This window comes from Puntigrus tetrazona, chromosome 24, assembly GCF_018831695.1.
Source record: "Puntigrus tetrazona isolate hp1 chromosome 24, ASM1883169v1, whole genome shotgun sequence".
Classification (NCBI taxonomy): Eukaryota; Metazoa; Chordata; class Actinopteri; order Cypriniformes; family Cyprinidae; genus Puntigrus; species Puntigrus tetrazona.
Window position 1 is genome coordinate 12,861,810 of NC_056722.1, and position 21,679 is coordinate 12,883,488.

Consider the following 21,679-nt stretch of genomic DNA (forward strand, 5'->3'; position numbering starts at 1 on the left):
CCGAGTCTAGCATGCTGACAATAAGTCGAATTTGCAAGGTAAAAGTTTGATTTGGCAAGATGGGAAACAAATTGTTGATTTGAAAGACGAACAATCTTACATAAGCAGTTGTAGAGTAGACATACTTGACTTTATTTCAAATTGGCTTGAATAAGATATTGACATTTTATCATGGCTAAAGATTGACCTTTTCTATATTGCATATGGGCCCTAACATTCTTTCTTTGCTCCTGTCAGTGGAAGTAGACTAATGGATGTGCGCTCTATGCATGATAAAAATCACAAGCCAAATTTTGGAAAATCCAGCCTTAAGAAATATGATACTGAACGGAGTATACATAAATCCTCCCATACTACTCGTTTTCAGTTGTTAATTGTGGGAAAAGAAAAGTAAGCTTTATTGGATAATCTGTTTTACATATGATATCCATTGCTGTTAGAAGTAAAGCAGTCCTGCTGAGCAGATCATCAAACAAGCGCAAGTCTCCATCACCAGGTGCCAGTAAAAATAAAGACTTGTCAGGCGATATAGCCTATGTAAAATGCCACTAGGGCTGCAGAATCAAGTTCTTATGCATTTATCTCAGTGCTAACACAGAGCTGCATTACCTTAGGTTTTCGAAATCATGATTTATGGTACACTACTAGTTAAAGGTTTGTCTATGAATGAGATATATATTTTAAACTAACTACTTCTTATTGATCTGAGCAGTATTAATACACTATTATATATACTATTTTTAGTTTATTATGTAACTTTTATTTTTTTCTTGTTTCAATCATTTTATTGTATGCTCTTTTTATTATAATTTAACAAAAATTATATTAAGCTTTCATTTCTTTCTTTTTTTACTTAATAGTATTAATTTATTTAACAATAACAACACTGGTATATGGCACTATATGTACGGTTTGCATATACAGTAAGATGAATGTGTCATCCTACACCATGCAAAAAAAAAGAAAAAAGAAATGAAAGAAACACCTAACAGCAGTCTTTTCAAAATGGAAAAAAGAGCAGCAAGAAAATTCGTCACACCACCATTGTGAATTCAAATGATTTAAGCAGTTATTTTTAAAAGGAAATTCTTCAAAAACTATGCAGTGGATTAGAGTTTTCCAACCTATACGCCAACGTCATGTGCCATTTTCAACAAGGCATGCTTTATAAAGTGATCATTGGTATATCTGATATATTGCACATTCAACTAAACATCCCACTAAAATGGTCTTTTATATTTGAATTTATATGCATGGATCACAACCTGGAAAAATATATCTGCAAAACAATGGCAAAAACAAATACCAAAGGTGCCATTACTACATGAAGTAGTATGACAACCATGTGCCATCTGTCTTTTTATACAACTTACAGGTGCACTAATTCATTCTTTCCACTTGAAAATGTTTTACACTGAAAGGACTGACTTGTACTTTTGACAAATATGTTTACAAATGCATGGTGACTGCCATGTTGAGATCCAGTCAAACACACTTTCAGTTGGTGAATTAATTCATTATGGGTAAAAAATACATCTGCAAATGTTTCGAGCACTGAATTCCACTCCATTTTTATGCCCTTTCCTTGCTAACTTCACACTGTCTCATTAAAAATAGTATTAAAAAAAGTATTTATACCCTTAACTAAATATTATGAAGCGTCTTTCAAGTCTTCTCCTCACCTCTTCAACTCTCAAGCTGTCAGGTTGGATGGGGGATATTTAATTGGGTTCAATTTACAAACATTCACAGAGTTGTCTATAAGTCACTCTTGCTGTGTTTAGGGTCATTGTCCTGTTGGAAGGTGAACCTTCTCCCCAGTCTGAGTTTCTGATTGCTACGGACAGGGTTTCCTTTAAAGATATCTCTTATATTTTGCTGCACTGTGTGTTCCTTCTACTTTGACGAGTCCCTTAGTCCCTGCTCCTGAAAAACATAGGATAATGGAGCTCAGCTATAGTGACCATCAGGTTCTTGGTCACCACAGTAACCAATTCCCTCCATCAGTTGCTCAGTTTGACCAGGAAGCTAGATCTAAGAAGAGTCCTGGTTGTTTCAAACAACACATGCTTCTGTGATCCTTCAATGAAGCAATTTTTTTTTCTGAACTCTTCAAAAAGACCACACTAAGTTTATTAACATCTACAAGCAATATGAATGCTCCTGAGGTATGCTTGGGCTATTTTAAATATCTTACAAATAATATTACATATAATAGTGGAGCATTGTGGTATATGATGGCAAGTATGTGTCCAAACACAAATTGAAACGCCGGCTAAAATTGCTTTTAAAATTGATTTGGCTTCAGTGCTGCTTCCAGACCAGTAAGTGTCACTGTAAAGTCCAAGACCATTGCTGTATCGGTTGCTTATGAATGTAAATGAGCCAGCAATCATATGGACATTCATATGATGGCATCCTCATTGTACACACTAGCCATTTTAGTAGCATGTAGAATTTGTGGTGCATTATGGGACTGAACGAATGCGCTTAATATAACTATTTCGGACACCTGGCTGTCTCCTAAAAATGTTGCACTATATAAGACTTTCTTATCCCCAATAATAATAAATGGCATGCAATATTAAAATATCATCTCTTCATAATCTGTTTTAGAATATGCATAAATTAGGATCTCTATGATAAATTAACTAAATCTTTTTAGCTCTCCCACTATATAAATTATATAGCTGCTGATGCAGTTAGGCTTTTCATGAAATCTCTTTGTGACGTTCGTCTTTTTCTGAGTTTGTTTATTTAATGACTAAAGGTTTCAAGAAGTGCTTTTGCTCGTCATTATGTAGTTGGTCATTACAACATGAACCCAGAAAGTGTTCAGTCACAGCAGAGGTTTCCCAAACTATGACGGAGTTCTCTTATCTTTGTTAACTGATGAAATGTTTTGCTTTACTACTATTTTTACCATGTTTGGAGCTTTGGAGTCTGCTTTTCCTGGCTCCAACTCCTAGTTACTACAGTTACAGAGGTTTATTTGACGATGGGAATGAGTTCAGAGAGATCTCTCCCCAGACTGTTCTGTTTGTGTTAATGTCATTGAGGGAAATGGCTTCTCCAGTGCATTTAAAGCGACGTTAGGTAGGTTTTCTCAGGTTATCAAGTTATCAAAAAAGGAGCAGCAAGAAAAGTCGTCACACCACAATTGTGAATTTTTAAAGGTTTCAAGGTTTTAGTCAACTTTTAGTAATTTTCAAAATATCTACAACATCCTTATTCTAACATGCAGAACAGGTTCATGACCAAACAAGACATTAACTCTGACTTTCTGTGTATTTCTTTTAGTGTGGTTCCATCTGGTTTTTTGAGATGTTAAGGGTCATAGGTCAGCTAAAGGTTTGTCATTCTAAGAGCACAAAGAGATACCTCAAGGTCCCAGCTTTCTGGAATGGAGAAAAAATGCAGTAGTAGTATGGAGTAAGAGGTGACATAACAGAGACAACTAAAGAGAAACTCTAAAAAAACTCACTGTACCAGCAGCTAATGTTTACTTATTTTTGGTCAGAGTTATATTTCAGTTTTTAGATAAGGCTCTTAGCACCAAAAACTAACTTCAGAGTCTGGAGAGACCTGTATATTTTATGATAACAGATAGATACCACTGGCTCCACTGTGTAGAGGCCTATAACAGATCATACATTTTTCCTCTGTGCATTTACACTGTATTGAGAACACATGTATGCAGTACAACTGTATCTATAGGCTAGAAATATAAGTGCATACCTCTACACTTGTGCTGAAGAGTGAGACAATGCTCTAAAACACTAAAACAGACAATAAATGTATGCATAATGCTTACAGAATATCTGTTTCAAAAGCTTTCTCTTTAGAGCTGCATCTGAAGTCATGTAACCTCAAATGACTGATTTTAAATGACTTGGCTCTTTTTGTTTAATTATAATCAATTTTATATAACCAGCTCATCTGGCATTATCTAAAATGATTGCCTGTAACATGACAGAATTATGATTGTCAGACACATGCTGATAAATGGAAACTGCCAAAGAAATTCAATGTGAGTTTTCCACATGGCTACTGTTTGTGGAAAATCACGTGAAGTGAAGAAGTGAAAAGATGAGCCCAGCAAGCCACTGAAAGCCTGCTGGCAGGATTTTCATTGCAGTGACGCACTATTGATTTTCAGTAGAATGTAATGAAAAATGAATCTTCTGGTTAAGTGCTTTGGCGAGACCCAAACACCATGCAGATGTGGTAAAACATGATGTCATGGTTTTACTCTTCGGGGTGTTGGAAGTCAAAACTTATCTGGGGCTGTAACTGCCAGACGCACCTTGCATAAATTCATAAACAGAGCTAAAAGTAATTTACATTTCCAGTCACTTTATTTCCAGGAAACAAGCTTATGTCTATGTTGCGCAAAACATGACTTGCTATGGGAAAGAAAGCCAAAGGAAAAATGGTGGGTGAAACTGACCAACCGTAGAGCCGCAGTCAAAACAAAGACTGCGGTGATGCAGATTTGTATGTCTAAACACAAAAAAATTGGATTCCTACAGCACAACGTCCAACCAATTATACTTTAGGGTGTCCGGTGACGTATTTTGCACCTGGAGTGGCTACGTTTGTTTGGTCTGCTGAACGCTGAAACAGCAGAGATGAAAATAAAATAATAAATGAATCCAGAAACATCAAAGAGTAATTCTAGTACACAATAATTGCGATAAAGCAGTGTTTTTAAAACACGCGTGACTGTTTAAATTCAGCTTTAAGATAAGGAGAGATGTGATTTACTTAAGCGTAGGAGGCACAAACAGATGCTCAATCTTGTTTCCCCTTAAAGAATAAGCTTACTTGTGCGAGTTTCTTTTCATCGTCATGTGAGGTCAACGTTTGGTATACAGTGATGGGAATAAACCCCAAACTAGTCTGAAACAACATTCTCATGGTCATCTCTGGGTGAGCTAGCTAGGTTTCTAGCCAAGTTTTCATTGTCTCATTAAACAAGACAGTATCACGGCTTACTGTGTGATTTGTTTGAAATTAGAGAAAGACCTCAAAGCAAACCACCCTATTTGATATTTGATAAAAGCTGATACGCCCTCGCAGAAAGCTTTTTCTAAATCTAGACCCGCTGAGCACGTACACGCAGCAGGCCAGAGGGCCGAGCGTGAAAACTGGGAGTGTGATACTCTTTGTTTTTGGAGACAATGAGGTCATGCGGCACAGTTTCACTTAGAGTGATGGGTGACAGATTTAAAGACACCGAAATCATTAAATTGTAATGGATTCTTTGTTGAGTAGGCCAAACAAAAGCACAGAAATTATGATGGATTTTCAATCACCATCACCGCTGCCAACATGCCTTAAAAGCCTCTGAATAGAAGTCAATTAAGGGGACACAGTGTAACGCTGGGAACTTTCATTACCAGCTTTAAGTGCTAGATCAACCTCTTTTTGAAGGATTGAGTACAATTTACCATTAAACCCTGTAGTGTACAGGGTTCTATCTTGTTACCTTGGAAGTCCCATTAAGAACATTTCTGTATTTTTCATTATTAGGTATAGCAAATAGGACCAGGAATATTTTTGGCAATGCAAGGAGATGTCACAAGAATTTCTGTGACATTTGGAAGCGAATAACCTGTTATTATGTATAGTAAATAAATGTACATTATTGTATTACCTTGACTTAAAAAAGGTAAATACTCCAGCCCAAAATGTCCTTCCAAAACCATAAAAGCTTTGTTCGCCTTCAAAACTAAATTTAAGATAATTTGGATAGAAACCGTGAGGCTTGAGGCTGTCCATTTGACAATGACGTAAATAACACCATAAAGCTCCAGAAATGGCAGCACAGCACATGAACCAGTGTCCTCTGAGCTCTCCTTGTGTGACGGAGGAGTCTTCGACAGGACAGGTATTTTTAGAACCAGATGAAGCACGTTCACTTTCCTGCAAACATTTTGAAAGCCTCTTTTGAAAGCTTCATTTTGAAATATACGCGTGTACACCTACCTCGTAATCAAAGCAACTCATGAAGATAAGTTGGTTATGTCTGGACACACAAATCGGATTTAATCTCTTGTTTTCTGTTTTGAGAAAACATCTGATTTGTCAGCGGTCTGACAAAACCTTTGAAAGCCACAGGTAGCGGAGTTGTAAATAAACTCTGTAGGAGTGCGATCCTCCAGGAGCTATGTTTGACATACCTGATGCAACAACTATCTCAGCCTCAGACGTCACACCCTCAAATTATTGGCTGAATTTCTGATGCAACTGGCACACAAAACTGGAAAAACTTCAGGAGTCGTCATCGGATTGGATGAATTGATTTAAGATGCGAGCGGTTCGTTCTTTAACGTTCCACGTGGAAACAAAGATGCTGTAATCACAAACCCCCTCATGAAAGAAGAAAGCTGCTGTGTTGAAAACTATGATAAATGCTGCATTTTCCTGTATGTGAAATGTGTTTTTTGAATTCCACTTATCATTGAAGTTAAAATCACTTTGTAAAAGGGCCTTAAATTTTCACTCATCTAGTTGTCTTGTTGTTAGAAGCAGAACAAGCCTATTGAGTAGCTTATGTCAGAAATAAAGCAAATCATTGTCTACAATGCTAGGTAATGTTTTGATTTTTCACGCAACTGTTTTCTTTATTTAACTTATTGCATTTAAATATGCTGTCTATGTGATATCTACAGCATAACAATTAAAACAAACAACAAATGGATTAATGTTATTATTAACAATGTAATTATTTTGGTTTCGTCACAGCCTACATAAAATATTAAGCTGTTACAACTGATTTCAGTATGAAGGTACATTTTAAATATACAGTTATCATATGCAAACTGATCTTCACGTACATGCCAAACCAGGAACTTTAAAACAACCTGGTAATATTCCTGTACAGTGACAGTTTTTGCAGAAGTTGCAGTGGGGGAATAAATCAAAAAACATTTTGATTATAGGGAAAGGATTTATGATAGTTAAGATTGAAAAAGGAATCTGCATCTATCTGCTCTACCACTTATTGCATCCACTGATTTCCAGATGCACTGCATACGGCGCAGGGAAAACATGCATGTACATGTTTATCCTCCTGCACTTCGTATCAGCAACACTGTAAAGCTGCTTGCTTTAAAGCAATCTATACTGTAAAACAAATTGCAGAGATAGTAGGAAAATATCCACATGGCTATGATCAAATATACTTTTTAACTGCTGCTTTCTCACCTCCATCATATATGTTGCAAGTTAATTTGGCTATTGAGAGGAAAGCACACAACAAAAATGTATGTATTCATCTAAAAGCCAGTCTCAACAGCATATCGCTGCAAATGAAAAAGACGGACACAGAAAAAAGACAACCTGGTCTCATAAACATATGTACCTTGTCTTTAAGTCTTACTGCACGTTTTGACAAAAAAAGTTACAAAAAGAAATGTCCACTGAGTGGCGCTAAATACGTGAACCCTGGCACATTTTTGTTATGTCTATGTTAATATAGGTACTTATTGTTTATCTCTTTTTATTTCGCTAAATATCCAGGGACTGTCACTAAAAATGTATTCTCTATTATGATGGAAATCTGTCCTAAACCAAATCCAACCCTAAACATACCTGATAGTGTTAACAAATGCAAAACTGATATAAAAACACATTTGTTGATGCAACGGTGTCATTTCAACGTGCGTTTTGTTGAACCGTTCAAGTACATCTCTTTACAACCTGCTGTCCATGAAAACCCACAGATATGAAGCTGGATATGTGCATGCTAACATTCGAAAGCATAAGTTTCTCCTAGCATGTTAATATTGCTTTGAGGTCATAACATGCTATTCTTCATGTAATTGTGTGAAAATTACGGTTTATTAGGTGCGTTTATGTCATGAGATCAGGTAAGAAAAATAACTGCTGTGAGTATATTGGTCTTTAACCTTTCAGAAATGCTGCTGAATGTAAGTTTTTCTTTTCTTTCTAATGTTTGTTTGTTTTTGCATTCATGTAATTATCCAAGATACTAAATAACACTGCAATGTAATGTATACAGTAGGGTACACATAGAAGGGTGTTTTATGAGAGTCAGCTATATAAGTAGATTGGGCACTTCATCAGATCCAACTCCCATCCAGGAAAATTGTTATCTCTTTTGCAGAAACTTTCACTTTAAAAAAGTGCTCACCCCTTTGAATCCTCTCAGAGTTAAACAATGCTTGGAAACTTGAAAAAGTGTTATAATCTCAACAAAGACAGGAGTACATAAAACACACTATTCCTTTCTTTAAAACCCTTAAATTGTTTTGGATGTACAATGTTTTCTGCAGTCAGTTCAGAGACATACAAATAAAAAAAAGTCTTTTTGTTTGAGTGTATGTATGACATGCAGCATTAAGGTAGAATTGCACACATGCAGTGTGATTTGAATACATGTTCTTGCATTATAGCCAAGACAGGTAGAAAACCTTGGCTAGTCAATAAGGCTGAAACCGCAAGTCATCTTTCATCTGCTGTCTAGACAGCCTCAGGACCTCTTTAGCCGCGGCCAATCGGCTTGCTCATTTTCACAACCAAGGGTGATCTGCAAGACCATGCTGCACACGTTTATTCCCACCACGGCCAGACCAGAGATGCGCTCCAAAGCCACTATGAACAGGTACAATTTCAGACCATTCTGTCTCTTCTCTTCAAGCACCATCCAGAGTACAATGGCAGTTCCAGTGAAGTGGTAGTTCACCTAAAAACTAAAGTTCAATCTGTTTGAAATCTGTATGACTTACATTTTCAGTGGATTGTACCAAATAAACGATTAAACTTTCGCAACAACATACAGGTTGGGAATGAGTGCTGTATATTGGTGCCGTCAGATGATTCATTACATCCAAATTTTTAAGTAATATATGGAGGCTATATGTGTGTATATATATATATATATATATATATATATATATATATATATATATATATATATATATATATATATATATATATATATATTATGCATATGTAAATAGACACACATGAAGTACATATTTCAGAAAACTGTTATGTTTACATATCAAATACATTTATTTATTTATAATATAAATATAGACATGTAAATATTTTCAATATATATATATATATATATATATATATATATATATATATATACTGTATATGTGTGTATTTACTGAAATATAAATAACACCTAAATAGTAATTTTTCAAAAAACATTATGAAAATGGTGAAAACATAAAACACTTTTCTTAAAACTAAAATGAATACTGAAAACATCAAAATATTATTTAAAATATTAAATTATATAATAATCATAATCAAACTTTAGTTTTGTGAAATTCAGTAAATTTCCTCTAGAAAAAATACTGTAATTGTACAGTTGTATTTGTGTTTGATGTTATATTCATGTACAACTTCATTCTTAGAAGAAAAAGAAAAAACCCTCCTGGCTAAGATTAGACCTGCGGAGCATTTCGTGTTTACTCATGCCGTCGGCGTTTACATCAGAACCTCTTGTGAAATGTCTGAGGACAGCCATAAAGCCAACTGCACCCACGGTTATAAGGTCCTGGCATCAAAGATGTCCATAAATGTCTTATATATATGAGTGAGAATATTTTGGCTGTGCAGGAATGTAGTATGTTAAAAATAGCTACAGTAGCATGGAGATGCATGATCATGTTCCCACACCTCAGCTTTATTTACTGTGTGCAAGACAAGGTTCACCCTCCTAATGTTCAGGTGCTGTTTCTTATATATGCAGAAGATGTTTAATGCTTGGCTTAATGTCTATGTTACGATTCTTCTAACTGCACCAAGGTTGCAGCTGCACGGAATTGGCTTTGTGCAACACTTTTTACTTTTGATATTGGTTTAAGAGCTCACTTGTGACAATAAGATGTTTGAAATCCTTTCCTGCGAAAGCATGTATCTAGACAACATTGTGGGAAAACAGACTGACCCTTTTTTAATTCTAGACCAACTCCTTCTCCTCATTTAATCGCCATAGTAGTCGGTTTTATCTTAATATCTAGCAGCAACTCATTAGCTGTTAATGCAAAAAGAAACTAGATGGAGTTAGAAGATATTGGTCTTTCATGACATTACTTTAAATAAGAGGTTAGGTTGGATCCACCTCGGTAGAAATCACATTCTTGGGAGCCCTAGAAAGGAGTAAAAGAGCTATTTAGCATTGGTGATTGAAGGGACAGCGGCTCAAGCCCCCCACACTTGTGCACACCCCCTTAAATTCTCCACTATGAAATGACCAATGAAACCTGACAACAACTGTCTCAGCAATGTTGTTTTTGTTGCTCAAATAGCATTAAAAACAGTTATTTTACAGACTAGATTAGTCAGTGTGCATGCGCAGTCCTAAGTGCAGGGACTGTTTCTATAGCAACCACAACTTCTGTGGCATTTTGTTTCCTAAAAAAGTCATTGGCAATGACTAAAATATCATGTTTTTATTTTTGCAGTAAGCAGAATAATTACTGTAAATCGACGACCCTGCCTTCAACATAAGCAAGATGGTGTTTCAGAATGGTGTAGTTTGTCAGTCAAGTTCCAAGCAAGATCAATGAAACCCATAGCTTTATGGCAACAGTGTTTTTGACTGATATGTACAGTAGATACAAACAATGATTTGATGACTTTTCAGCAAATTGTTACAGCAAACATTATTATATTAATTACAATTCAGATGCTTTGTTTGTAATTAGGGTCAGTTTTGATTCATTTCAAAAGAGGGCAGGGGTTTGAGCCGGTGCTATCTATTAATGCATTATGCTATTGACCCTTTTCTGTTTTAAAATGTGACCAGTCTTTTTTTTTTTTTTTTTGATTTATATTTATCATTTGAAACATCTGAACACGATCTATACTTAATGTCCTAATGATTTTTGGCATAAAAGAATAAAATATAATTTCACCTATAGAATATTTTGCTGTCTATTGCTACAAATAAACCTGTGCTACGTATGTTTTTGTGGTCCTTGGTTGCAAATGTGTAAAAAAAAACATGTTTAACATTAGTGAACATTAATGCTTGTGAAAATAGGAACCTTGCATATATTAAATTTATAGAACGTTTTAGTGTTATATTACTATAATGAAAACAAATTGAATCTCTGTTGCACTGTACGTCAGAAAGCTAGCCACAAAACTCCAATACGGCTTGAACAGTGTACACTAACTTGAGTGGAAATTTTATAATGTACTGTGAAATATCAAACAAGATTTGCTGTTTGAAAACAATAGAATTAATTCCGTGCGGGACCATCGAGACAAAGCTTGAACACGGCCAAGAAACAATGCGAAACATATGAACATATAATAACACACGGACATGACGTGGATAAACCTCTATGTATTGACACTCCACCTTACGCTATCTTCATTTCGCCTCAACAAGGACTAGACGTGCCAATTTTTTAAGCACAAAACATACTAATGATTTCAACGCTGGAAAAGATCCCTTAAAGTCTTGGCCCTTCGATGGCTACAAACAAAAACAAATTCTCAGTGACTGTTCGAATCAAATCACAGCTGCAGCGTAGCTCTCAAATCCGAACCCCGGGGGCAGACTCGGGTTTTGCTAGTCTGGAGGCAGCGGCGTTTTAGTTTCATTCACACACCGATGACTGCTAAGTGATTTTTCTAGACGTGCTGTTCTCCGCCAGGGAAGAAACTAAAGCCTTCGGGTGGAGTTCACAGCTGCGAGTCTGTGTCTGAACGCATGGGCCGAAAGCACGCTGATGAACTCCATCATGTGTAGCCTCTTTTTGCGTCTAACCCTGTTGGCATCAGCAGAGCTTCCGCGAGGCCGCTGAGAGGGAGCGTGAGGGGAAACTTGGAACGAGGCAATAAGTAAATAAATGTTCTGTCTGAAAAGAGTGGGCTTCTCCGTAACAGTCCTCTACTCTTAGACTATCTCACACAAATGAGAAGTGATTGTTTGTTTGACTGCTTGATCATTAAACGTGGTCTAATTAGCTGTGGCAGTCGGAACTGTTGATGTTATAGATTAACATTTGGGTTTGAGAGACCTGAAAGACTAGGGCTATTGGATATACGCTTGTCTTACAACAACACAAGGAATGAATCCTTGGTCAAGTAACTAGACGACATATATCTTTTCTGTTAAATGAGATGGCCGAAGTGTGTGCGGTGTGCATAAAATGATCATCTGTCCAGTGTGCATCAGTAAAATGAGGGCAGGTGCAGTGAGATCATGGTAAAGGATGTTTATTATGTTCCCACCGAATTTGGATTGGCCTGCTGATGGAGGTTGATGTTTTGACGCAGGGGGAGGGTGAATTTGTTTTGACTGTCGATGTTACTTGACACAATTTCTTTTTAAATGGTGTACCAATCTAGACATATGGGGTAGATCTAGCGCTGTAAATTTCCCGCAGAGAGCACACGATATAAAAACAACAGCTTTTACAACGTAACTGTACGTCGGTTTCGTTTCTCACAATTCTAGCTCTTGAAGACTATCGCTTCCAAGAAAAGTTTTGGAAACCACTACCGTTCGTGTGGAGGATGGGGCTGCTTCTGCGTCACGTTGCTTTAATTTGTCCTCCGGCTGCCAAAGAAAATGATTCAGCTGCTGAGGGGGTTTTGCTCTTGGCTCACTAACTGCTATGGCACACTGGATTGGCTTGACTCCGACGCTGAACAAGTGCAATCTGTACGATCCAATGAATTATTATAAATAAGACAAAGAAAATAAAGCGGAGAGCAATGGCCCTAAAGTATAAAACTGCTGGACTTCCCCCAGTTATTCTTGAATGTCCTAATTACTGACCATTTCAGCCAGTATAAGTCTATTGTTGAGTTGTAATTATATACTTTATGGTGCAGTCTTACTGACAGACCTTTAAACCGGTTTATAGTCTATAAAAACAAAACCAGGTTAAGGGATTGATTAACAAGAGAATAACACTGCATATAGATGCTAGGCATAATATGGTATAGGAGACCCTCAAGGTTTGAGTTGTTTTACTCGAGTATGGAAGCTCGTTTCTGCCACTGACTTAAAAATGGAAGAAGTTTTTGTGACTTTTTATCTCACAATTCTGAGATATAATCGCATAATTGCAAATTCTAAAGAGTTATAAAGTGCGTTTATTCACATAATTGCCACTTTACATCTCACAATTCTGACTTTATAACTCAAAGTTGCGACTTTACATCTCATAATTCTGAGAAAAAAAATCAGAATTGCAAGATAAAAATGTGCAATAACGTTTTTTTTATTGAGTGGCAGAAAGGGCTTCCATACCTGACAGTCCTCAAATCTAATTGGCTGAATACTGGGTACACCAATATGCGCGACCTTTTTTAGTGATTCTTATATTTTAAAAAATTAATTTCTGGGGGCATTCTTTATGGCTTTTTTGAGACAGGTGGACAGGAAGTGAGAGAGAGAGAGAGAGAGAGAGAGAGAGAGAGAGGATTGGGAAAGGTTCGTGAGCCAGGGCTCAAACTTGAGATGCCCGTAGTGCAACGCAGGTTCTGAGAGTTTTATATGTTCCTGAGTCAACATATTTTGTCTTTTCTCTACACCTAAACCTAACCTTAGAGACTTTTTTACATATGTCCGCATCAAAGCAGAACAAGTCGTACAACACATTCGAACAGATTTCTAACCTGCATGCATCTCAAGGTGATTAGTTTGCTCATCTCTAACAAGCCTGTTTACTTATTTGATTTTTTTAAAAAAAATAAAAATTCTAACAAGAAGGATTTGTTCAAAAACACTGAACCGTGCAAAAATAAAACTAATGATGAAAATGAATCATTGAATAATCCACTCAAGCAATTAGTTCAAAAACACACGGAATCATGTAGTCATGAAACAATTGATCTTTATGAATTACTGAATAATTCACTAAAACTATTTGTTAGAAAACACTGAATAATGCAAAACTGAGACAAATAATCATGAAATCATTAAATAGCTCGCTCAGCACTAAATCCATCCAGAATAGTGATTTGCAGTTGCTTTGCTTTTGCTTGTTTGGAACAGTTTTTTGTGGTGTGAATAAGTAACCGCAATAAATGTGCCTAAAATTAAAAGGACTCTTTTGTTTATTAAAGTGTTGTATATCACGCACTGCCTCCTATTCCAGTAGGTTTGTGAAACTATGTCTTAATAAAATCCTAATTCATCGCACAAAAGCGGCCAACAGTTTTTTTCTTGCTTTCTACAGTTTTGCCCAGACTTTTGTAATAAAACAGTACAGTTTCTCCACCAGTTTGCAAAAGTGGTAACACTTCTGTGCTTTTTATACTAATAATTTATGATAAGTTGTAGATTTCTAAAAGGCTTTAATTTTAAGAAAATAAATAGCGGACCATTATATTAATACCTGAGACATCCTGTACTAAAAACAGTTACAGGCATTTAAATAAAATTAGTTACAACACTCCCTGGTTTATTAATACTCATATATTTGTTAATTTGGAGACTCTTTATTATCCATCGCAATGGGCTAAACTGCATTTCGGGGTCACGGGATTATTCACTTGCTTATCTTATGTTTTCTTTTCTACTCAAGCCAGCTGTGCAAACTAAAAGCAGATGTTTTGATTAAGCCTGCTCGGATCTGCCAGGAAATGGATAAAAGAAACGCAGTATTACGTCTCAGATGATGTCACGCTTCAGGTGACGGATGGGGCGGAACCCCGCGCACCTTCAAAGCCGGAACACTTCCTGAACCGGTACCTCAGCCGTATATAAACCCGCAGCGCTTCTCAGCAGGGAGAGGAGAGAGAAAGAGCTCTCGAGTTCACGGAGAGTCAAAGCGAAGCTGCTGCTGGACAGACAGACAGACAGACAGACAGACTCTGGCAATAAGGAGACGTGTTTATATCCACAGGCTGCTCTAGCATCTCTTGAGAAGGTAGGGATATTTTTGTGCACGAGCGGCCTTTTATAGTTGGTAAACTGATGTGTGGATTGTAAAGGGAAATGTGAGTTGAGATGACTATTGCATGTCTGGTGTAATTTCACAATGTTTATTTTAAGGAAAACCGTTTATGTAAATGTCAAAAGCGTGCTAAATCCTTTTGCAAAAAGCAATACAAGTTTATGACACTGGTGGTTAGGGTTGACAGTAATGTGGAAGAAAGTTAAATTGCAGTTAAAACTTGCATTTTATAAGTTTTTACGGTCATTTTTCACTTTTACGGTCCTTATGAATTGAATTACTGATTATGAAAAATAAAATAATTCTGGAAACTTAGTAAAAAATGTCTAAATTAATCTGAAAAGAAATGGAAAGCAAAGATGCAATAATGCTAAAATAATGGTTTATAGTGTTGGCTCTGTGGTAGAGGAGGGGTCACGTGGCGTAATAAAGTTTATTGCGTTCTCTAATGAATGGGAATCATTTGTTTCACTTGCAGATTGTGCAAAAGGAATAAAAACCTCGCCACATCCCAGCCATCAATCATGAATAAAAGCCGCTTGGCTATCGACATTCTGCTCTTGTGTATATCCTGTGGAGCAAGTGCACTGGCAGCCTTCAGTCCCACTGTCTCTTCATCTCTTCCAGCAACCAATTTCACTGATATTGGCTCTGCGCCTCCAAAATATCTCAGTGAGGCCGCAAACCTTCCCAAGACCAGACGGAAACGTTATATTTCCCAGAACGATATGCTTGCGATACTTGATTACCATAATAAAGTCAGAGGAAAGTTTTCCCCCAGCCTCAAACATGGAATATATGGTAAGTCACTTTACAGTAATTACCATTTTTCAAATAAGTAGCCTATGATACAATCAGGAACAGTTTGGACTTTAGAAAAAAAAAAAAAATCTGCTTGCTTGAACTTTTGCTCTACACCCTCACAGCAGTTCACCAGGTTCAGTTGTTTTATTTATTTAATTGTATAATTACCTGGCACTTTGCCTGGAAAGCGCATTGCTGCTGTTGTAGGTGGACACGTGAGTGTTGCACATGTAACGGCGCTCATCACAGGATGCAGAAATGACATACTTCTCTGTGTCCATTTGGCACCAGCAGCTGTTGAGCAGATTTAATTGGCTTGGACCACCAAAGTAGATCCTCTGCAGCATAGATCAGTGTGCTAAGGCTACAGATAAGCACTAAAATTCTTCCAAAAGTGCACAGTCATGGGAAATGCTGTATCTGATATGTTTCAGTTGAGCCAAATGTTAGATTTTCTTGAAGAGTTCTCCAATTTGACCAAGATTAAAGGGGTAAAGCTTATTGACTGATCTACTGTGGTGAATGCAACACAATTTTCCAGCATTAAATGCATTTCTTGCTAATGCATATCCATCGGTGTTATTGTTTGGGGAAACTTGGCTTTTCGATCTTCCTATTGATATAATTTAATTTATTTGCATTAAAATCAAGAATACATTCTGCAGTTAATTCCATTTAAGTGGACTGATAAGTGTATTCCGTGTTTAGGTCTGGGATGACACTCTTGCAAAGACTGCAGAACAGTGGGCGTCCACTTGTATTTGGGAGCATGGCCCTCGCAGTCTACTTAGATTTCTGGGTCAGAACCTTTCCGTCCGAACAGGAAGGTATGCATCTTCACCATCATTCCCCTGTTTATGATCAGTGATGTTTTCCTCTGATTCTCTACTATGGACATTTGTGCCTGAAAGAACAAGGAAAGCATTTCATCACACCATAATGAGATTTGATGCTATGTTTGGATTGTTTACAGATACAGGTCCATTTTGCAGCTGGTGAAGCCCTGGCATGATGAAGTGAAGGACTATTCATTTCCCTATCCTCGAGACTGCAATCCCAGATGTCCCCTGAAGTGCTACGGGCCTATGTGCACTCATTATACACAAGTGAGTTGATTACGATGACGTCCGTGTAATTAATTTCTTCAGGTGCAGAACCATTCCAAAGTTTTGAGTCGGTTTTATATGCATTTTATTATTTATTTGTGTAGGGTTTTTTTTTTTTTTTATCGAGTACCATAGCATTCACATTTGACCGTTGCTCACTTTTTGTTTTTACCAGATGGTGTGGGCAACCTCAAATAAAGTAGGATGTGCCATCAACACATGCCATAATATGAATGTTTGGGGCTCAGTATGGAAGAGGGCAACTTATTTGGTGTGCAACTATTCTCCAAAGTAAGTACACAATTTCTTGTGCTTTAAAGCAAAGAGTGAAACTCTTCAGTAACATAATTAGGCTAAGCTAGCAACCTGACACGTCTCTGTTAAAAACATTTTTGACGTGGGCATCCATGGGGCCTTCTGGTTCAAAGACCTAGACGACCTCTTGCATTCCTGCTGCATGTGGAATTTTAGCAGAATTCTGCCTCTAATTCCAGAATCAAAGAACCATAATCTTGTGTGGCTGGTGACTTGTGACTGACTTGTGACCTCCTTTTTTCGGTCTTTTAAGGCGCGCACTTGAGAAAGTTCTTGGGCCACTGCAGAGCAAGCTATTTATAAACCCTAGTTAAGAGCTAGCTAGTTAAAGTAGATTTAGATTGATTTAAAGCTTGTCTTCTCAATATAGAAACACAGTTCGAAATGTGAAGTCTAGTAATTGCTTTTTTTTATGTCAAAGGTAGTAACTAGCAGACGCATACAGCGCACTTGTATGGTTCATTTTGTCCATTGGACTGTCATTGACAGTTGTTGCTATTGTTGTTTACAGGGGGAACTGGATTGGTGAGGCCCCATATAAAGTAGGTGTTCCTTGCTCCATGTGCCCTCCGAGCTACGGAGGATCATGCAGTAACAACATGTGCTTTCCTGCTGTGAACTCAAATTACCTGCACTGGTTTAAATAAACACAGACAGACAGAATGCACATGCCCCATCACAGAGACACTGTCCCTCATGGGAATTTGCACAACATTCCTGCATTTTTATTAAATATAATATGGGCCATATAGGACCATAGGATGCAAGGCAGTATTTTTAAGATATGTAAATAACTTATTTTTCAATGTTTATATTTTCCTTGTATTATGTTGTTTTGTGTATAAACCCAATGGTTTATTTCCTGAGAGGGACTCTACTGTGATCTGTCGAGACATGATTGGTGCTTGCAGTATTCAACTGTAAAGGCCCGTTCACACCAAGGACGATAACTAAAAAGATAATTAAATATATATAATTTTTTTTTTTCCACACACCACAGCTATAACTATAAAGATAGAGAAACAATATAATTGGAATCAGCGCAGAATGTTGATGAACCATACAAATATCGACACCCAATCAGAATCCATCCTGCTATAATGAGTCAAGAGTTTAAAATGGCAGACGAAATAGATAATATTGTTCACTGGTATGGATGCTAATATCTTTATCGTTCTTGGTGTGAACGGAGCTTAACTGTACTCCGAGAACACAAGGCGCAATTGCCAAAACTTCCAATAGGCTTTGTTGGCAATTCTAACGTTGCAAATTGTCTGTAGTGCCAGATTGTATTAATGGTCTTAAAGGGCTAGTTCACCCAAAAATGAAAATTCTGTGATTTTTAGGCATTCTGAACTCATGGCTTTCTTTCTTCTGTGGAAGACAAAAGATATTTTGTAGAACTCTTCTGCTGGTTTTATGTACATTTTTATAAAAAGTCAGAAAAGTTGTATGGAATAATTTCACATTTCCTTTTGTCCTTTTTGGAGTTTAAAAGTTGTGGAAACCATTTTCTTTAGTGTTACACACAGAAACCGCTAAAACCTTCTTCTGTATATCATCTTTTGTGTCCCACAGAAGAAAGTCTGTCATTTACTCGTCTTCCAAACTTGCATGACTTATTTTATTCTGCAGAACCCAAAACAAGATATTTTGAAAAATGCTGGTAACCATGGTTTGAGTTTTCTATTGACTTCCATTGCATGGACAAAAAATACAATGGAAGTCAATAGGAAACGGTATGTTCATGCATGTTTGGAACAACATACAAAATATCTCTTAAATAATGACAATTTTCTTTTTGAGTGAGCTATGCATTTAAATCAATGTGATTTTAATTTACTTTGGTTCGTTCTGTTCTGTTTTGTGTGATGTCATATCTATTAACCCTGGAGGTTGACTTTTGGTGCTTCAGTTCAAATGTTAAGCAGGATTGAATACACTCGCTTTCTTGCTTTGGGTCTTCCTTTTTTTGGAAGGTTTCCACATGCTTAAAGCCTACAAACGTGTTCTTGGGGCTTAGAGATCATGGAATGTTGATTTAGAAATCATTTGGAAAAAAACTCAGCATTTTGCAACCCCAGAAAGAGCATTTAGTGAGATGGCTAATCATGCTGTACCCTCATGAAATGTTGAGGCGGATTAACATTGAAACATGTTTGATGTGTAAGCGCACCTTAAAATGTTTTACTGTTTGTTTGTTTTTTTTGTGTGTGTTTTTATTTAGAAAGCTGTCATTAATGGTGATTTTTATCATTTGTACATACATTTTATGATTTCAGCAGTATAGTCTCTACAGTGCATGCATAACAGTGGCACATTATTGCATCGTATTGCTTTGTGTAGATTTCACTCTTTGAACTGCATCACACAAGCACTTAGGAAATCTACCAGGCAGTACTCTGCAGTAATCTGGACATGGAGGAGGGGATATAAAGCGCTATTTATCCCTTAGCCCCCATAGATTCAGCGTGGTCAACATGATTTCATTTATTGAGGAAAAAAAAAAAATCAAAAATTTGTTAAATTCTATTCTGTACAATTAGTTGGTGTTTTTTTTTTTTTTTTTTTTTTTTGGTCATAGACTGCATCTCTAACTGTGTTAATGTCTTTGCAGACCTCTGTTTTGTTTTTTTTTCTGCAATGTACTATACAAGTTATGGTGCTAGATTTAATGAGCATAATGTTAAATGTGTGTATTTGCACCTATTGTTAACACATATACAGTACATAAATGGCAACTGTATTTCAGTAACACTTTATTTATCATTTTAAAATAAGCTGTACATAGCCTTTTTATACAGATCTTTTTTTATATAAAATTTGTTATTTAAACATGTAATTTTGTGCCTCATTGCAAAGCTGCAACACTGTTTAAGAGTTTGGGGTTTATTAGCATTTTGTTTTTGTTCAGCAAGGGTGAATTAAATTGACAGTAAATTCAATTATGGTGTAGCAGATTTTAATTTAAATTTTTATTATTAGTATTTTTTTATTATTATTTAACTTTCTATTTATAAAACAATCCTAAGAAAAATATACACAAAAACATTAAGCAGTTTTTTTATAAACTGGTAATAACAACAAGAAATGCACATTATAATGGTTTCTGAGATATTGAAGAAATATAAGTTGTTGTTGTTTTTTTTAAATAGACTTAAGTATTATTTCTCAGTAGTCTTTTTTTTTTTTTTTTTTTTTTAATCAAATAAATGCAAAAGATCTTACCGACTCAAACTTTTGCAAGCTTTCAAATAATTCATCAGTGTAGGTCAAGGGTTGAAGCGATTTTGAACAAAAACAACCAGAACCTAATAATAATAATAATAATTGTGTAAAATATAGAAGTATAAACAATGCCACCACCCTTGCTGACTATTTAAATTAATGTTGTATTTATACTTTTTAATCAGACTGCTTGCTACATATTTTGCATTGTTGAATAAAGCTGAAAACCATTTTGCTTCACAGTTTGTCTTTCTTCAAACGTGTTAATCAGAAATCCTAATCAGTCCCGTATACCCTCCTTCTTTCTCTGTCCACCCGTCTCCTTCTCTTGTTTTTCTTTTCTCTCTCTCTCTCTCTCTCTCTCTCTCTCTCTCTCTCTCTTCTTTTTACACAGAAACAGACAGAGCTGATAGTAATTATGGGATGTTCTGAGAAACTCTCTGCTCTTTTGATGCTCCGTTTACAGTTTCACTTAAGCATTGTAATTTTAAGACCACTTCCTTGATATGAAAACTGGTTACAATTATAGCTTGATAAGAAAACGTTGACTTTGGCCCAGCCGATACCCGTCTACATAAACAATATGTATGTGATGTTCCGAGAGGGGCCCTCGGGTCTGCGATGGAGCGAATGAAACCGATGAACTCTGTGAAAGTTACAGGCTCCGCCCCCCAGGGCACTCTTGGGAGAGGGTGGGGCGAGCAGGCAGACAGACTCTCACCGCTACCAAATTCAGCAGATTTGGGAGAAGTATGCAGATTTCACAGGGAAATATGATGCCATAAATGTTTTGATCTATTGACAGACACAGCTGTTCTTCTACAGACTTCCAGCTGTGAGAAGAGGCAGATTCCTGCCAATGGCGTACAAAGAATAGCAGGTCATAGTACCCGTTTCTAAACCTTATGGTATGCGGTAGCTGTCCAGAAAATATGCCAAAACATTAAAAAGGTAGGGTTTCACAGGAAGGATGAAGTGGGTGTACAGCAATACTGAATGGGCAGGCTACGTCAGGCAGCAAAAACCGACCATTTATGACCTTTTTTAGTCTTATTGTGCACAGTTCATTGGTTTTTATATTGATTTATACTGTTTTAAATAACAAATTGTTAGTTTTAATAATCTTTAATCGAAATGTAATAGTGCACTTCCTCTCAAACGACATCAATTCGATGAAACTGATGGGGAAAGTCGCCAAACGTGCCATCTGATTTCCTCAAACTGCGGCAAACAAAAGGGTGTTTTTAACTGCTTCTGACCCGGAGGCTTGATTCCCACCTCAGACAAACATCATTACTGGCCTGCCAAAAA

At 36.6% G+C, this 21,679-nt stretch overlaps 1 protein-coding gene across 1 annotated transcript; it reads left to right on the plus strand.

Annotated features, from left to right (window-relative positions):
* The first annotated feature begins 14,729 nt into the window (after positions 1-14,729).
* On the plus strand, positions 14,730-20,083 carry pi15a (peptidase inhibitor 15a). Its single transcript, XM_043225851.1, is given in 7 exon segments — positions 14,730-14,888; positions 15,394-15,684; positions 15,686-15,716; positions 16,428-16,546; positions 16,693-16,825; positions 17,001-17,116; positions 17,652-20,083. Coding segments are annotated over 6 exon segments (780 nt in total). The 5' UTR covers positions 14,730-14,888; positions 15,394-15,439; the 3' UTR covers positions 17,788-20,083.
* The last annotated feature ends 1,596 nt before the right edge of the window (positions 20,084-21,679 follow it).